Here is a 19883-nt window from a genome sequence, read left to right on the forward strand (position 1 = left end):
ATGTTAAGGACAGCTTCACAAGCCTATCTTCAAAACACTAATTTAATTCTTCCAACAAGAAGCTTATATGAAGGTTATATTAGGAACAACTTGAGGTGCGGTCCAGATCTTTATCCTAGTAAAACTTATATCCCTAGCACCTAGCATAGAATTTGGCTCAGAGTAAACACTTTAGGGGCACCTGGGTGGCTCAGTCGGTTGAGCACCTGACTTCGGGTCAGGTTGTGATCTCACAGTTCATGGGTTCAAGCCCTGTGTCAGGTTCTGTGATAACAACTTGGAGTCTGGAGCCTGCTTTGGGAATTCTGTGTCTCCCTTTCTCTCTGCCCCTCCCCCCCCCTCTCAAAAATAAAGCATTTCTTAAAAAAGTAAACACTTTAATGGATTAATGAATGGTTTGTACTATCTTGATTTCTGTTGTGATTATTGAAAGATATAGTATAAGCAGACCTTGTTTCAACAACTTCAGTTTTTGCCTCCTGAGGTATGTTTTGTCAATTGAGAGTGCTGAAGAGATACGAGAATATGTCACTGACCTCCTTCAGGGAAATGAGGGCAAAAAAGGTCTATTCATAGAGGAGCTTATAACCAAATGGCAAAAGAATGATCAGGAGTTGAGTTCTGATGCTCTACAGCAGTCCTTCAAAAAAGATGGTAAGTTAACATAATTAAGTAATGGACTGGTTTATAGAACTGCTATTTTCTGTCATTACTGTTTCCTCACAATTAACTTAAACAGAATCCTATGTATACATATTTTTAGTTCAGTTCTACTCAAACTGTAATGAATACAGTTTTGTGGAGATTTTTTTCAACTTAGAAAATATCACAAAAATACCTGTTTGCAAATATAAATATGTTTTCAAAATCGTTTGAAAAATTTATCCATGAATTAAAAACACACTTTTCTGGGGTCCGTTGGTGGCTCACTCAGTTAAGCATCCGATTTGGTTCAGGTCGCGATCTCACAGTTCGTGAGTTCCAGGCTCACGGCTTCAGATTCTGTATCTTCTCTCTCTCTGCCTCTCCTCTACTCCCTCTCTGTGTGTCTGTCTCTCTCTCAAAATAAATAAACACTGGAAAAAAATTTAAAGAAATTTTTTTAGTTATCTGTATACCTGGATGAAATTAAATGTTGACAAATTTTAGTATGAATAGCATTTAGAAATAACTATTTAGTTAAAAGACCAACACCAAACTAAATCGTCTAAGTCATTATTATCATATAATCTAAAATCTATCAGATTTTAGGGACACCTGAGTGGCTCAGCCAGTTAAATGTCTGACTCTTGGTTTTGGCTCAGGTCATGATCTCACACTTTGTGAGATCAAGCCCAGCATCAGGCTCTGCACGGACAACACAGAGCCTGCTTGGAATTCTCTCTCTCTCTCTGCCCCTCCCTCTCTCTCTTTTCTCTCAAAATAAATAAATACATAAACTTTAAAAATAAAGAAAATGTCAGATTCCAATTTACTTTCTTAATCCTAGCCAGTATTCTTTATTGCTGACTATCTTGAAAATAATGGTTTAAATTTAATTCTAGTTTGAGAGGAAAAGCTAAAGTAAAAACCTGCCTGATTACATATGTTCACTCTATATATTAAGCATCACCTTCTGTATATTAGGTATCAGTTCACCAATGAATCCCATTATTATCAATCTATGTACATATATGTATAATTTTTTTTTTAAAGAAATGTTGGATGGACAGAGATCAGGAGACCAGCTAAAGAGGAGTAGGCGGAAAGGCAGAAATAGACAGGAAGTTCCTGCATTTGCTGAACCTGACACAACCATGGAGGTCAAAACACCTTTTGATTTGGCCAAGGTGAGTGCTTCTAGAATGACTCATTTTCTAGCTGTACGAAAAAGAGGAAGTGACTGATACATTTCAGAGCAGAGTGTACAAGTTGTTCTAGAATGACTTATTCAACAAATGCATGAATTTTATGACGAGAAAGTGATGATGATGATATGTTACTTTATATATGGCAAATTTTTTGGGCAGCCTGATTAAATGATTATTATAAGGACATATTGGTTAGAAACAAGATTGAGAGAGATATCTATCTATATAGATATAGATATAAGATGGAAACTGTTTAATGAAGTACACCAGGGCTTCAATTTCAGCCTTTTTTGCATGTGGACTTTACTAAAAGAATTCACAATTATAGCTGTTATTAAGAGTCTTCCTACCTTGGACCATCTTCCACTGTACCATCGTCATCATCATTTAGTGTTTAGAGTTTTTTTTTATTCTCTCATGGCTCTCAAAATAGCCCTATGAGTTAAGCAGAAATATTTATAATCAGGGAAATTTGAGAAACTAAATTTCCCGACATAAGGGAATAGTTAATTATGCTAAGATGGCAGATAGGTCATCAAAAAATTCTGAGTATACAATAAAACATGGGAAAGTGTTTGCAAGATAATGTTAAGTTCAAGAGGGGAACAAATAGAGATTTAAGCCTTTTACCAAGTGGAATAAAATGAGCAAAGAAGCATCTCAAGCAAAAGAAAAAACACAAATGACCAATAAACATTAAAAGATGTTGAACTTTACTAGTTTGTCACTCTAATTGCCAGAGTCTTTCTCAATTTAAGCACTGTAAGTCCAGTATTCTGGGATTTTCCTACGTCCTTGGCAAACCAGGATGGTTTGTGTATTAATGTGTATTGCTCACGAGTGATTAATAAATATACATTAAATCCCTGAAATATCGCCTGTAATTAAAGTTTTTTTTAAATTTTTTATTTCTTTTAAAGTTTTTTTTTTAATGTTTTATTTTATTTTTGAGAGAGAGAGAGAAACAGCACGAGCAGGGGAGGGTCAGAGAGAGAGGGAGACACAGAATCCGAAGCAGGTCCCAGGCTCATGAGCTGTCAGCACAGAGCCCGACGTGGGGCTCGAACCCACGGATCGTGAGATCATGACCTGAGCTGAAGCCGGACCCTCAACCGACTGAGCCACCCAGGCGCCCCAATTAAAGTTTTTTAATGTTTACGTTTTTAATATATATTTTTCTATTTTTATTTATTTACTTATTTTATTTTGAGAGAGAGAGAGACAGCACAAGCAGAGGAGGGTCAGAGAGAGGGAGATACAGAATCCAAAGCAGGCTCCAGGCTCTGAGCTAGCTGTCAGCACAGAGCCGGATGTGGGGCTCAAACCCACGAACCATGAGATCATGACCTGAGCTGAAGCTGGACGCTCAACCAACTGAGCCACCCAGGCACCCCTAATGTTTATTTATTTTTGAGAGAGAGACAGAGCTCAAGCCGGGGAGGGACAGAATGAGAGGGAGACACAGAATCTGAAGCAGGCTCCAAGCTCTGAGCTGTTAGTACAGAACCCAGTGTAGGTCTCAAACTCACAAACTCTGAAATCATGACTCCAGCCCAAATTGGATGCTCAATGGAATGAGCCACCTAGGCGCCCTTGCCTATAATTTTAAATTGTTAAAGATTTTAAAAATAGAATACTCAGTGATGGTGAAGTTGTATTAAAACAAGAGCCCCTGTAAACTACTGGTGGCAGTGTAAATTGGTTTAAGTTCTCTGGGGAACAGTTTGGCAGCATACATCAAGAAACATAGAAATGTTTTTATTTTCTTGACTTATTAATATGACTCCAAAATCTAATATAAGAAAATAATCAGAAATGCACATAAAAAAACTACTGAAAACTTGAACTGATCTGTTTAGCAGTAAGAGAAAAGTAAAATAAATTATACTTTTCTTGGGGCGCCTGGGTGGCTCAGTCTGTTAAGCATCTGACTTCGGTTCAGGTCATGATTTCGCAGTTTGTGAGTTTAAGCCCTGCATCAGGCTCTGTCCTGACAGCCCAAAGCCTGGAGTCTCCTTCAGATTCTGTGTCTCCCTCTCTCTCTGTCCCTGCCCAGCTCGTGCTCTGTCTCTCAATAATAAATAAAAATGTTTAAATAAATAAATAAATAAATTACACTCTTCCCACTTGATGAAATACCATGCAACTAGCAAAATTATTCTCCAGAATACATCATTTGGGAAAACATTTATCATAAAATGTTGAGTGAAAAATGTCTGAATAAAATATGTATGTGTGATTTTTTTTTAATGTTTATTTTTGAGAGAGAGAGAGAGAGTGTGCACCCACATGAGAGGGTGAGGGACAAAGAGAGAAGGAGACACAGAATCTGAAGCTGTCAGCACAGAGCCCAACATGGGGCTTGAACCCACAAACTGTGAGATTATGACCTAAGCCGAATAGAGCCTGGAGCCTACTTTAGATTCTGGGTCTCCTTCTATTTCTCCCCCCCTCTACTCATGCTCTGTCTCTGTCTCTCTCTCTCTGTCTCTCTCTCTCTCTCTCTCCTTGTCTCTCTCTCAAAAATAAATAAAACACTAAAAGATTTTTTAAAAGTTTTTTTTTTATTGATTTTTTTGCATTTAACAAATACTTATACTTGGGGTACCCAGGTGGCTTAGTTGGTTGAGCAGCCAACTCTTGATTTCAGTTTGGGTCATGATCTCACATTTGGTGGGTGAGAGTCTGCGTGGGATTCTCTCTCTGTCTCCTTCACCTCTCCCACTCGTGTATATATGGGCTCTCTCTCTCTGTTTCTCTAAAATTAAAAACAAACAAACAAAAAGACCGTTCTATAGACACACAAATATTTTCACACACACACGCACACACAAACATAGACTGGAAAGAAAATGTTAAAAATGGTGTTTCTTCGGTGATATGACAATAAATGTTTTAGTTTTTACTCCTTATTTTTCTTTCTACTGTATTTTCCATTTTTTACTTTTACGTTCTTACAGTGAGCAAGACTAGCCTTCCTAAAAACTATCTTCACTGAGGTGTAATTAAATACTTATGTAATTGTATACATTTAGGATACACAATTTGATAAGTTTTCCTGAACCATCTTAACCAGTTTTTTAAAAGTATACTTTAGGGGCGCCTGGGTGGCTCAGTCGGTTGAGCGTCTGACTTCAGCTCAGGTCACGATCCCATGGTTTGAGGGTTTGAGCCCCACGTCGGGCTCTGTGCTGACAGCTCAGAGCCTGGAGTCTGTCTTGGGATTCTGTGTCTCCCTCTCTCTCTGCCCCTCCCCTGCTGTAGCTCTGTTCTCTCTGTATCAGAAATAAATAAACATAAAAAAGTTTAAAAAATAAATAAATAAAAGTATACTTTAGTAGTGTTGAAAGTATTTTCATATTGTTGTGCAGTAGATCTCCAGAACTTTTTCATCTTGTAAAGCTGAAACTCTGTACCCGTTAAATAGCTCTCCATTTTCTCTTGCTCCCAGTCCCTGTCAACCACCAATCTACTTTCTGTTTCTATGAATTTGACTGCTTTACATCTACATGGAGTCAAACAGTATTTGTCCTTTTGTGCCTGGCTTATCTCATATAACATAATGTCCTCAAGCTTCATTTACGTTGTAGCATGTGACAGTATTTCCTTTTTAAAAAAAAAACTTTTTTTTAATGTATATTTAGTTTTGAGAGAGAATGTGAGCCAGGGGAGGAGCAGAGAGAGGGAGTCAGAGAATCCAAAGCAGGCTCCACACTGTCAGCAGAGAGCCTAAGGCAGGGCTTAAACTCACGATCTACAAGATCATGACCTGAACTGAAGTCAGCCGCTGAATCAACTGAGCCACCCACACACCCTTCCTCCTTTTTAAGGCTAAATAATATTCCATCATGTGTACATATATGTTCGTATATACACACACCACATTTTGTTTATCCACTCATCTCCCAATGTACATTTGGGTTGCTTTCACTTTTTGGCTGTTGTGAATAGTACTGCTTTGAACTTGGGTGTGCAGTTATCTCTTAAGGATCCTACTTTCAATTCTTGTGGATATATATACTCAGAAGTGAGATTGCTGGATCATGTGGTAATTCAAAGTAAGTGTTTTTAGATGGGAAAGAAATGGAAAGAGAAGCATCTGGGTGGCTCAGTTGTTTTAATGTCCAACTCTTGATTTTGGCTTATATTGCAGTCCCAGGGTCATGGGATTGAGCCCTGCATTGGGCTCCGTCCTGAGCATGGAGCCTGCTTAAGGTTCTCTCTCTGCCTCTCTTTCCAACTCACACACACTGTCAATCGCTAAATAAAACAAAACAACCAGGAAGAATAATGACTAATATAACAAAGACCCATGTACTCATCACCCAGAATTGCCAGTTCATAACATTTTTTATATTTGCTTTAGGTCTTCTCTTTTCCCTTTTTTTAAATGTTTATTTATTAATTTTGAGAGAAGAATGAGAGCAGGGGAGGGGCAGATAGAGAAGTAGAGAAAGAGACTTCCAAGCAGGCTCCATGCTGTCAGTGCAGAGCCTGACATGGAACTTGAACTCACAATCTATAAGATCATGACTGAGCTCAAATAAAGAGTTGGATGCTTAACCAACTAAGCCACCCAGGTGCCCCAGGTCTTTTTTTTTTTTAAGTAAAGTAAATGAGGGGCACCTGGCTTGCTCAGTCAGTAGAGCATACAACTCTTGACCTCAGGGTTGTGAGCTCCAGATTGGACAGAGAGATTACATAAAATAAAATAAATGGACTCATAGAAAGTTGAAATTCTCTTCTCTCTATGCAGTGGGTCTTGATCTTGCCCTCAGGGAATATGACAGCCTTTTGGCTGTCACAGCATGGGGCAAAGGGGTGCTACTGCCATCTAGTGAGTAGAACCAAAGATGCTGTTAAACATCCTGTTTCTCACCGTGCATCATGCACAGCAAAGAATCAGTAGTTTTTAGGTTGAGAAACTAATACACAGTACTATTTCCTCCCACCCTACAGATGATTAATATCATGAATTTGGTGTGAACCCTAAAATTGGTAGTCTATATTTTCATATATAGAAGTATATTAACATATAGTATAATTTTATGTGATTTTTTAAAAGTGTAAGTAAATAGATAGGGTGCCTGTGTGGCTCAGTTGGTTAAGCCTACGACTTGATTTAGTCTGAGGTCATGATCTCAGGTTCGTGAAATCAAGCACCGCTTTGGGCTATGCACTGACAGCACCCAACCTGCTCAGGATTCTGTCTCTCTGCACCTCCCCTGCTTGTGCTCTCTTTTTCTTTCTCAAAGTAAATAATGGACTATGGTTATCTTTTTTTAATGTTTATTTATTTTTGAGAGAGGGTGAGAGACAGAGCTCAAGTGGCACGGGGTAGAGGATCAGAGAGAGAGGGAGACACAGAATCCGAACCAGGCTCTGAGTGATCAATAAATATACATTAAATCCCTGAAATATCGCCTATAATTAAAGTTTTTTAATGTTTAATTTTTTTAATATATATTTTTCTATTTTTATTTATTTATTTATTTTATTTTGAGAGACAGAGAGAGACAGCGCAAGCAGAGGAGGGTCAGAGAGAGGGAGATACAGAATCCAAAGCAGGCTCCAGGCTCTGAGCTGTCAGCACAGAGCCCGATGTGGGGCTTGAACTCACAACTGTGAGCTGAAGTCAGATGCTCAACTGACTGAGCTACCCAGGCGCCCACCAAAATAAATAAACTTTAAAAAAAGATAACCATAGTCCATGCCTGGATCTCTGGACTATGGAATATTAAAAAAAAAAAGTAGGTCAATAGCATAATGTCATTTTGCAGACTGTTTTTGGAACTTTTTGAGAGCTGTCTGTGGTATAGGTAGATTTGTTTGTTTCTCTGAACTCTTGTAAAAGATACAACTGATCAGTTTCTCCGTTAAGTCATAAATGCACTTTTATCTTGTTTATAATAGTTTTCTGTTATGAATACTGCAGTGAACATCCTTGTATGTATTTCCTTCAGGTACATTTGATAGTGTTTAGTATTTACCTGTTACTAGAATTGCTGGGTTATAGACTTCATTAATTTTTCTTTTATTGAAAGTACCAAATTAATTTCTAAAGTAGTTGTACCAATTTTATCCTCCTACTATCAAGGTAAGCAATTTTCTTTTCTCCTTCTTTGCCAATATGTAATATTGTGAGGCCTTTAAAGTTTTGTCCTCTTTTTATTCTTATTTTTATTTAAGTAATCTCTATATCCAAAGTGGGATTTGAGCTTAAAACTTCGAGATCATGAGTTGCACAGTCTATTGACTGAGGTGTTGACCAGCCAGGTGCCCATTTTAAGTATAAGAAATGGTATTTAATTTTGCTTCGTATACACATGATTTCTAAATAGAGGCTCTGTCATTTGGAGAGTTTATTGATTTGTTTTTGGTTTCCGGGTTTTTGGTGTGGTTTTTTTTTTTTTTTTTTGGCCTTTTGGATTATCATGAACTACTTATATTCCTCATCTGCTTTTCTACTGAGTTGATGGTCTTTTTCAAACTGTTTTATGGGAGTTTTTTATTCTATGTATCACTTAAAAAGTTTATTTATTAATTTTGAGAGAGAGGGAGAAAGAGAATCCCGAGCAGGCTCCTTGCTGTCAACACAGAGCCTGACTTGGGGCTTGATCTCACCAACTGTGAGATCATGACCTAAGCTGAAATCAAAAGTTGGGCACTTACTTAACCAACTGAGTCACCAAGGTGCCCTCTATATATTACTTTTTTATTGGATATGTTGTAGATATCTGCTGGTCTGTGTTTCTTCCTTTGTGGCATCTTTTGACTTACTGGAATTTTTAATTTTAATGTAGTCAAATGTATTGACCTTTTTCTTTGTTTTATGCTTTTTATAGCTTATTAAGCTTGAAGGCATTTTCCCACCCCGAAGTGAAAAAATATGTTCTAAATTTTCCTCTAATAGTTTAAAAGTTACAATTTTCACATTTAGGTTTGTAATCCATATGAACATTATGTTGAGTAATTTTTTGTATACTCTTATCAGTAAAATTACTTGTTTTTAAAGTAGATGATGTATTATAAAGATGTGTGTGAATATATATTTTATAACTGGTGACTGCAAGTATATAGAATCTTAATGTAAAAGTAGAATTCAGACCCTAAAGAGAATATTTTCTGGTCAGAGTGATCAAATAATGGATAATATTTTTTTTCTTCTAACTAAGCTTTGTGCCCAGTGTGCTGCTTGAACTCACAACCCTAAGACCAACAGTCACAGATTGAGCCAAACAGGTGCCCCACATAATGGATAAAAAATTTTAAAATATTTCATTCTTTTAAAAATAGTTAGGAAATAATAACATACAATACAGTAATGAATTTTAATAAATTAATTTTTAACTTCTAGGAGAGAAAGTTGTTGAAAACAACATGAGAACTATTATCTATGTTTTCTCCTTTGAGTCAATTTACTTGGGATGCTTTTTCAAAAATTCCAGTTCACTTTTTAAAGTTTTGAAGTTTTTGATAAATATTTTATAAAACCTTTTTTTTAAATTTTGTTTTGCATTTATTTATTTTTGAGAGACAGAATGAACAGGGCAAGGACAGAGAGAGAGGGAGACACAGAATTGGAAGCAGGCTCCAGGCTCTGAGCTAGCTGTCAACACAGAGCCTGACGTGGAGCTTGAACCCATGAACTGTGAGATCATGACCTGAGCTGAAGTTGGATGCTTAACCGACTGAGCCACACAGGTGCCCCCCCCAAATTTTTTTTTTAATGTTTATTTTTGAAAGAGAGAGAGACAGAGCATGAGCAGGGGAGGTGCAGAGAAAGAAGGAGATTCAGAATCCAAAGCAGGCTCCAGGCTCTGAGCTGTTGGCACAGGGCTCGATGCAGGGCTCAGACTCATGAACCGTGAGATCATGACCTGAGCCAAAGTCAGACACTTATCCAACTGAGCTACCCAGCTATCCCAATAAATATTTTAACATTTTATATTCCAATCTTGTTAAGTGCTTGTTTTTTTTAAATAATAATTTAATCTTTTAATCCATTCAGTCCTATGTTGCTTTAGTATATTTAGTCAACTTACTCATTTACCAGTCCACATCAAAGAAGACTGCTTTGAGTATGCAATATTTATACAGCTACAACCTAGCTTTTTATTGAAGAAGATGCCAGTCTTAGTTTACAAAGTATTTCACTGTCTTTTTAATGGATTTTAATGAATAAGGTGCCTTGATGCTTGTTGTTAAATAGATTTCATAAGGTAAAATAAAAACCATGCTTCACTCCTAAGTTCCCAGGCTTCGGTAGGAAAAGATCTTGAAATAAATAATTACTTAACATTTAATTTCATATTTCTTAAGGCTTTGAGAACAGTTTATCCGTCAACAACTTGTTTCTGAATCTGTATTTAGTTCTTGTGTATTTTCTACTCATGCAAACTTGGAAAATGATTTTGAAAAAATGGTTTATGCCCTATACAGTAGTTTCTTGTTAAAGCTGCAGTGTATATTGAGTGAGTTCTTAACCATTACACATAAGAGAAATATAGGGTTAGGGTTCTGTGAGTATCTGGTCACAACATTTCTATCAAGCATTCAATACGTAAACTTATTTTATGTGTGTTTCTGTTTAAAATCTTGTTGATTTATTAAATTTGAATTCAGAGCCCACAGCACTATAACTTATGCTTAAAGAACGCTTATCTAACACACCTATATAAAGCACAGCCTTCTTATGTTCAAGAATACTAGACAACATGTAAGCACTATTCATGGGACCATATTAAATATTAGGATCACCAAGAAAAAGCACAAAAATGCAGAAAAGTGACAGTAAATAGATGAAAAATAAGACACTTGTTTACAGTGTAATAGCTGAAACAAGAAGACAGATCATTCCTTTGCTCAGCCTTAGCGGGAAATCTATACATTTGGAGGCTCAGATTTTTTGCCACCCTGCTCATGTCTACAAATGGTTGTAAAAGCACCTGGAGTATTGATTTGGGGGTTACAAATAAATTTTAGTTAGGAGGCACACTCATAGATCTGGAATCATGAGTAATGATCAAGCTGTGTACTTATAGTTCCACTTTTGGACCTGTAGGTAAATCTGTCTTCAAGTTCTATACGCAGTTCATTTGGCTATTTAGAAAATTCAGAAATTTGTATTACATGTCAACTGTATGTCACAACTGACTTAGGCATTATACATTATAGCAGTAAACAAAACACTTAAGGTTTATGTGCTTTTCTAGAGGTTATGTCTTAGTGGTTCAAAGGAAACGTAGCAAAGACAGTTGAAAAAATTTTAAAGAAATTATAGATTATAAAAACTGCCATGAAAGAAATAAAAAGGGCAATGTGATAGGCAGTAGTTGGTAGGAAGGGAGCTAGTTTCGGTAGGGTATTCAGGGAAAGCTTCTCTGAGGGAGTGAAATTATAGCTCAGAACTGAACAGTGAAAAGGAAATGGTATATAAAGAGATGGGCTAGGAACAATTCAGATTGAGGGAATGATAAGTGTAAAGTAGAGATGGAGACAGGTGTTTTGGAATTATCAGAAGCCTGTGTGGCTGGAGCACAGTGAACAGGGGACAAGTGGTATGTAGAAGAGATTGGAGAGCACCTGGAAGCCATATATAAAGCTTTATAGGGCATTATAAATAGCTTGGATTTTATCCTAAGCCCAATGGGAAGGCAGTGAATAGATTAAGCAGTGCAGTGATATGCTATGAATTTTCTTGCTTGTCCTGTTTTTCCTTTTTCTCCTGTATTTCCCAATACATACTCATTGCCCATTATGTATATAAGAACTCATCAAAGCACAGCCCCCAAATACCTTATGTTAATGTTACTGGATAATTTAATGGGTGTCAAATGCAAGTTTCTTTTTGAGATTTTAATCTTCTCACCACCATCACTGACAGCCAAAAATATAATTGACTAGTTTGAAAAATGGCAGCCTGGTAGATTAGATAAAATCTTCAGCACTCTCTTAGATTTTAATTTTTACCTAAGTTGACTTCTATGATATTATCTCTATATCCCAGCTTCTGGCTTTGTATATCTTAACTTCTCGCGTGTCATAGCAAAGAATTGTTCTTTTCCTTGTAGTAACTTTCCCAGCCAGTAAACCTCTTAAGATTTTTCTTCCCTTAAAAGGGAAAGCAAGAGGCATCTATACAAGTAACTGTTTGAATGTTTATGTCCCCCCCACCCTGGCCAAATTTGTATGTTGAAATGCTAGTGTTATTATATTAGGAAGTGGGGCCTTTGGGAGGTTCTTAGGTCATGAAGGTAGAGCCTCATGAATGGAATTAGTGCTCTTGTAAAAGAGATCCCACAGAGCCCCCTAGCCCATTTTGCAGTATAAGGACAGAGTGATCTAGAAGAAATAATTTCTGTGACCTGGAAGAGGGCCCTCACTCAACCATGCTGGCACTCTGATCTTGGACTTCCAGCAACTAGAACTGAAATAAATTTCTGTTGTTTATAAGCTACCCAGTCTGTGATATTTTGTTATAGCAGCTTAAATGGAGTAAGAGACTGATACATAAAGTTTTCCTTTTAAACTTTTAATTTTATAACATACATACAGAAATGAACAGATGTATTTTCACAAACTGACCATACCTTTATAGCCAAAAACAAAATATCACCATTCCTCTAAAAGACCCTGATTTTGTCCCCCCAAATATGACTTCCCTCCCAGGGGAAAATACCTTCCTGACTTTCAACGCTAGATTAGTTTTGCCTGCTTATGAATTTTGTGTAAATGGAGCTATACAGTATGAACTCTTTTGTATGTGGCTTCTTTCGATCCACATGGTTTATGGGAATTACCTGTATTGTTTTGTATAGCTATACTTTTTCATTCTCATTGCTACTCATGATTCTATTAAGTGAATACGTTGATCTTTTGAACATTTGGATAGTTACCAGTTCCAATGCTGCAATGAACATTCTTGTACATGTCTTCTGGTGAACATATTTACACATTTCTGTTGAGTATATACCCAAGAACTGAATTGCTGTGTCACAAGATATGCACATGTTCAGCATTAGTAAATACCAGATTATACTCCCACTGACAGTGTATGAAAGTTCTAATTGTTCTTCTTGGATTCTTGCCAGCATTCCATATTTTCTTTTTCAGTTTAGCCATTCTGGTTGGTATTGAATTTTAGTTTTATTTTGCATTACCTTGATGAGTAATGGAGTTAACTTAAGTATCTTTTCCTGTGTGTGGTGCATATCCAACTGGATATCTTCTTTTATGAAGTTCCTGTTTAGATATTTTGCCCATTTTTCTATTCTGTCATCTGTGTTTTTCTTATTGAGTCATTTTAAAAAATTTTTCTTGTTTTAGCCTGTGAGTATCATCTGCTTTTAGGGGCATTTTTGTTTTCATGATCTCTACTTTTTTTTTTTTTAACATTTCTTTTTTTTTTAATGCTTTTTTTTTTAAATTTATTTTTGAGAGACAGAGAGAGACAGTGCGAGCAGGGGAGGGTCAGAGAGAGAGAGGGAGATACAGAATCTGAAACAGGCTCCAGGCTCTGAGCTAGCTGTCAGCACAGAGCCCGGTGCGGGGCTCGAACCCACGAACCGTGAGATCTGACTTGAGCCGAAGCCAGACGCTTAACTGACTGAGCCACCCAGGTGCCCCTCATTATCTCTACTTTAACCATGCTTAAGTATGCCCCATAAATAGGTTTTACTGCTAGATTTACCTTCTACCAGCTATAATAGAGGGCTGAAAGCTACTAGCAGAAAAGGCAAGGTCTACCAGCTAGTTTTTCTAGAATGTAGCCTTTCTTCAGACCCTTGATTATACCCTTTAATTTGCATTTCTCTCACTACCTTCCTTCTGTCACAGTTCATAGGTGGTACTATATAAGTTGTCATTGAACAGGACTGAGGTTTTTCTTTTCTTGACTTTTTTCATTGTCATTAATTTTTTATGTTATTTCTGATATCTTTGTACACTTAGGCACAAGAGAACAGCAGCTCCTTAAAAAAGAAGACAAAGTTTGTCAGTTTATACACCAAAGAGGGACAGGACAGGCTTGCAGTCCTGATTCCTGGTCGCCATCCTTGTGACTGCCTGGGCCAGAAGCACAAGCTGATTAATAATTGTTTGACATGTGGGCGCATTGTCTGTGAACAAGAGGGTTCTGGCCCCTGCTTTTTCTGTGGCACTCTGGTAAACTGTTTATTTTTAACAATTATATTGTATATTTTATTTTGTTACCCTTTGATTGACTACGTAGGGACATTCATATCCTTAGTAATTTCTTTTTTTTAGGGCATTTCTTCCCTCAAATGTCCAGTAAACTCTAGTAGCAGGAATTTGATTAGTCAAAACCCCAAGGTTATATCTTAATACTGAGGACTTAGTGAGAAGAGTTTTGAGTATATACGTTGCCCCGGGCTACAAGTCCTGTACTGTAACATAATCCTCAAGTTATCCTAGCTTCTGTTTCCAAGACAGCTCCTCTTCATCCTCATTGTCTGAGAGAATGACCTCAAGAGTGTGGCGGAAATGACTGTCTTACAAACACCCTAATGAGTTGTCTGGAAAGCTTATTCTGCCAGTTGAGCTAGTTGGCAGAAGCAACGACGTTTGATATTGGTGAAGGCATCCATTACATATATTGCTTTATTTTCCTTTCTCTGATGGGGCCTTTAATTATTCAGTACACTCAAAAAAAAAATAAGCTGATAAAGAAATAAGCTAGTAGTGTCTGCCATAAAAAATTCATAAAATGAAAAGAATATTCATAAGTCAGTAGTAAATATCCTCTGATATGGGGCTTTCTATAGAGAAACACCCTATAGCTGCTAGTGGGAACTTTGTGCCACTGAGGCAACCTCTAGGCAATTTCCATGTTTTCTGATAGATTTTTCTGAATCCTTTAGTTCAAGGAGTAATGTAAAGCAGATTGGTCTTGAAGTTTTGTACTTTTATAAACTCAGCATGAAATTGGTTTTGAAGTAACTCCTTTTTTGCCTCCCTTCTTATAATTGCAGTGGTTTTATAATAAACAGAACTTTTTTTTAATATATTCATTACTTTATAAGTAGGTAGTATTCAAGGACAAAGAAATGAAATATGTATAGTATAAATGACTAATTTTCTCTGATGGCACTGTGATTTCATTCTTCTGGTTCTTTCTAATAAGACAACTGCTTATAATTTCTTTTATAAGACTTGGCTTCATGATTAGAATTGGAAGGCTTTTAAAAAATAAAGTCTTGTGTATTTTTCCCCAATATTCTTGATGATGGCAAATCTTTGTCCTTTGAAAGTAGGTTAGATTTTCTTTCTTTCTTTCTTTCTTTCTTTCTTTCTTTCTTTCTTTCTTTTTTGCCATCAAGTCATTCAGGGACACTTCCAATGAGATCAGATTTTTCTGTGGTTCATAAAAGAAGGGAAAAGTTGAAAGAGACTAGGGCAAACTCATTTGGATATGTATATTTTGTTACATTTGAATAACAAAAAAAAACCAGTGGTCTCATTTTATTGCTATATCTCGTGTAATTTGAAGTAATTTTTTAGGTACATTAAGCAAACAAAATTAATGTAATTATTGCATCATGTGTCTTGTTCTTATTACTTTATAGGTATGTACTCGTGAAGAACAGGATATTCTACAACGTGACTCAAACAAGAGCCAGAAACTGCTGAAGAAGCTAATGTCAGGTAGGCAACAATCTTCTAATTGGATCACCATGGTGATAAACACATTTTGTTGTATCTGTGATTGTTTTTCTTGTATACTGGTATACAAGATGCAGTTTATTCATGCATTTATTAAAAAAAATTTTTTTTAATGTTTATTTATTTTTTAGAGACAGAGAGAGACAGAGTTTGACCAGGGGAGGGCCAGAGAGAAAGGGAAATGAAGAATCTGAAGCAGGCTTCAGGCTCTGAGCTATCAGCATGGAGCCTGATGTGGGGCTCTAACTGCTGAGCCGTGAGATTATGACCTAAGCCAAAGTGTGATGCTCAACTGACTGAGTCACCCAGGTGCCCCTATTCACTTATTTATTCTATAGGTGTTTAAAACAAATTATTTTTATGTTTCCTTTTTTTTTTTTTTTTTGAGAAGGAGAGGCGAGTGAGGGACAGAGAAAGAGAGAATTCTAAGCAGTCTGCATGCTGTCAGGGCTTGATCCTAAGATCCATGAAACTGTGGCCTGAGCTGAAATCAAGAGAAGGATGCTTAACTGACTGAGCCACCCAGGTGCTTCTTTAAGCATTTACTTTATTATTTTTTTTTAATTTTTTTAATGTTTTATTTATTTTTGATACAGAGAGAGTCAGAGCATGAGAGGGGGAGGGGCAGAGAGAGAAGGAGACACAGAAGTGGAAGCAGGCTCCAGGCTCTGGCTAGCTGTCAGCACAGAGCCCAACGTGGGGCTCGAACCCACGAATGTGAGATCTGACCTGAGCCGAAGTCAGAGGCCTAACCGACTGAGCCACCCAGGCGCCCCTACTTTATATTTTTAAAAATGTTTATTTGTTTATTTTGTGTGTGAGAGAGAGCACACATGAACAAGGGAGGGGCAGAGAGAGAGGGAGAAAAGGAACCCAAGCAGGCCTCATGCAAGGCCCAGTCTCCTGAGAGACTGAAACCGTGAGGCTTAACCTACCAAGCCACCCAGACGCCCCTACAAGCTTTTATTTATCTAAAAACTATTAAAACCACATAACATTGAGCAAAAAAACTAAGAATATTGGATTATAACTGAAAGAATAAAATTAATGTCCTGAATTAAATGAATAAGTTAATAAATGGGGAGAAAGGATAGCTTTTTCTTATACAAAATTCCAATTAATAATGTGAAGGAAGGAATGAGGGTTATAGAAAATCACCATTTAGAATGCCACAGTAGTAGTAATTGCTGCAGACAAGGTCCACCAATGGATGCTAAAACTGTTGGGTGAGAAGTTAAAGAATAGCAGATTTGCAAAGTCATGAGACACCAGGAAAAACTGAAGAATTGTCACAGATTAGAGCATTCTAAGGAGACATGACAAGTAACTGCAATGTAGGATCCTGAATTGGATATCAGAAAAGGAAAATAAAATTAATGGGAAAAATGTTGGAATCCAAATGAAGACTGTAATGTAGGTGATAGTATTGTAGTAAGCTATATTACAAAACTGTAATCATCAAGACGGTATAATACTGGCACAAAAACAGACACGTAGATCAGTGAAACAGAATAGGAAGCCCAGAAATGGACCCACAACTACATGGTCAACTAATTTTTGACAAAGCAGGAAATAATATCCTGTGGAAAAAAGACAGTCTCTTCAACAAATGGTATTGTGGAAACTGAATAGTGACATGCAGATGGCCATTTTCTGATACCATACACAAAAATAAATTTAAAATGGATGAAAGACCTAAATATGAGACAGGAAACCATCAAAATCCTACAGGAGAGTACAGGTACCAAACAACCTCTTTGACCTCTGTCAGAGTGAGTTCTTATTACACACCTCATTGAAGGCAAGGGATAAAAGCAAATATGAAATACTGGGACTTAGTCAAGATAAAAAGCTTCTGCACCATGAAGGAAACAATCAACAAAACTAAAAGGCAACCAATGGAATGGGAGAAGATATTTGCAAATGACTTATTTGATAAAAGGTTAGTATCCAAAATCTATAAAGAACTTCTAAAACCCAACACCCAAAAAACATCACCCAGTTAAGAAATGGGTGGAAGACATGAGTAGACACTTTCCCAAAGACATCCGGATGGCTAACAGACACATGAAAAGATGCTCAACATCACTCATCAACAGAAAAACAAGTCAAAACCGCAATGAGATACCACCCCACACTTGTCAGAATAGCTAAAATTAACACAAGAAACCACAGCTGTTGGCAAGGATGCAGAGAAAGGGGAACCTTCTTGCACTGTTGGTGGGAATGCAAACTGGTGTAGCCATCCTTGAAAACAATATGGAAATTCCTCAAAAAATCACCCTACAGTCCAGCGATTGCACTATTAGGTATTTATCCAAAGGATACAAAAATGCTGACTCAAAGCCCATGCACCCCAATATTTATAGCAGCATTAACAATAGCCAAATTATGGAAAGCACCCAAATGTTCATTGGCTGATGAATGGATAAAGATGTGGTTTACATATATGATGGAATATTATTACTCAGCCATCAAAAAGAATGAAATCTTGCCGTTTGCAACAATGTGGATGGAACTAGAGTACATTATGGTAAGGGAGATAAGTCAGTTGGAGAAAGACAAATACTCTATGATTTCACTCATGTGCAATTTAAGAAACTAAAAATGATTCTATGGGAAAGGATGAGGAAGAGGAGATAGGGAAACAAAGCACAAGTGACTCTTAACTATAAGGAACAAACTCTGGGTTGTTGGAGAGAGGTGGGTGAGAGACGGGCTAGATGGGTGATAGGTATTAAGGAGGGCATTTATGATGAACAACACTGGGTGTTGTGGGTAAGTGATTAATCACTTAATTCTACCCCTGAAACCAATATTGCACTGTGGGTTAACTAAGTAAAATTTAAATTAAGAAAGAAGTGTACTGTTGTTAATTTCTTTTGAGAATTGTCCTATGGTTATGTAAGATAAGGTACTAGCATTAAGGGAAACTGACTGAAAGTTATATAGAACTCTTTTTTTTGCAACTCTTTTCTAAGTGGTTTTTTTTTTAATAATTTTTTTTTAGTTAGCTTATTTTTGAGAGAGAATCCTGAGCAGGCTCCCCACTATCAGTGCAGAGCCTGTTACAGGGCTTGAACTCATGACCCATGAGATCATAATCTGAGATGAAACCAAAGTCAGATGCTTACCCAACTGAGCCACCCAGGTACCCTTTTCTAAGTCCTTTATAGTTGAAAAATACATAATAAAAATAGTTAAGGACAGGTGCCTGGTTGGCTCAGGCAATGGAGCATGCAACTCTTCATCTTGGGGTTATGAGTTTGAGCCTCATGCTGGGGCACCTAGGTGGGTCCTTCAGTTAAGGGTCTAGCTCTTGATTTCAGCTCAGGTCATGATTTCATGGTTCGTGAGTTCTAGCCCTGCATTGAACTCTCTGCTGTCAGCACAGAGTTTGCTTGGGGTCATTAGTCTCCCTCTGTCTCTGCCCTTCCCTGCTCTTGCACACATACTATTTTTCTCTCAAAAATAAACAAACATTTAGGGTGCCTAGGTGGCTCAGTCACTTAAGCATCTGACTTTGGCTCAGGTCACGATCTCACTGCTTGTGAGTTCAAGCCCCACATCTGGCTCTGTGCTGACAAGTTGGAGCCTGGAGCCTGCTTGGGGTTTTGTGTTTCCCTCTCTTTCTGCACCCCCCACAATCATGCTCCATCTCTCTGTCAAAAATAAATAAAACATTAAATAAACATTTAAAATATCTTAAGAAAAAATAGCTAAGGGCATTAAATTTTCTTAATGTTTTTAATGTTTACTTATTTTTGAGAGAGAGAGAGTATGAGCAGGGGAGGGGCAAAGAGGGGGGAGACACAAAATCCAAAGTAGGCTCCAGGCTCCAAGCTGTCAGCACAGAGCCTAATGTGGGGCTTAAACTTACAAGCCTAAGTCAAAGTCAGGTGCTCAACTGACTGAGCCTCCCAGATGTCCCTAAAAAATTTTTTTTTAATGTTTATTTATTTTGAGAGCAAGACATAGCAAACGGGAGTGGCAGAGAGAGAGGGGGAGACAGAGAGTCCCAGCAGGCTTTGTACTATCAGCATTAGCCCAATAAAGGGTTCGATCTCATGAACCATGAGATCATGACCCAAGCTGAAATCACAAGTTGGTTGCTTAGCTGACTGAGCCACCCAGGAGGCCTAGGACATTTTTAGAAGAATGTACCCATTGCTTTCCACTTATGTAAATTTTTGGTTTTGCTTTAGTTCATAGTTTGTTTGTTTTTTATTAAAAATTGATTGCTATTAGTGATCAGTGTGTATAGAATTTTGTTTTCCTTTTTTCTTTTTTTGTTTTCATTTTTCATAATTAGTATTTTATAATTAGTTTCTATATTGCTATGTATTGCTA

The 19883-nt window shown here is 37.2% G+C and overlaps 1 protein-coding gene across 4 annotated transcripts in view; it reads left to right on the forward strand.

Annotated features, from left to right (window-relative positions):
• TRIP4 (thyroid hormone receptor interactor 4) overlaps positions 1–19883 on the forward strand; it is a 68212-nt gene that overhangs the window by 3994 nt on the left and 44335 nt on the right. For 2 of the 4 annotated variants that reach the window (XM_029952021.1, XM_029952020.1), the window contains exons 2-5: positions 485–654; positions 1696–1829; positions 13803–14015; positions 15437–15515. In XM_029952021.1, coding sequence (XP_029807881.1) covers positions 485–654; positions 1696–1829; positions 13803–14015; positions 15437–15515 — 596 coding nt within the window. The remainder of the gene's footprint in view (positions 1–484; positions 655–1695; positions 1830–13802; positions 14016–15436; positions 15516–19883) is intronic. The other 2 variants (XM_029952022.1, XM_029952023.1) reach the window with 2 other exon arrangements.

The sequence above is a fragment of the Suricata suricatta genome, chromosome 9 (genome assembly GCF_006229205.1).
Source record: "Suricata suricatta isolate VVHF042 chromosome 9, meerkat_22Aug2017_6uvM2_HiC, whole genome shotgun sequence".
Taxonomy (NCBI): Eukaryota; Metazoa; Chordata; class Mammalia; order Carnivora; family Herpestidae; genus Suricata; species Suricata suricatta.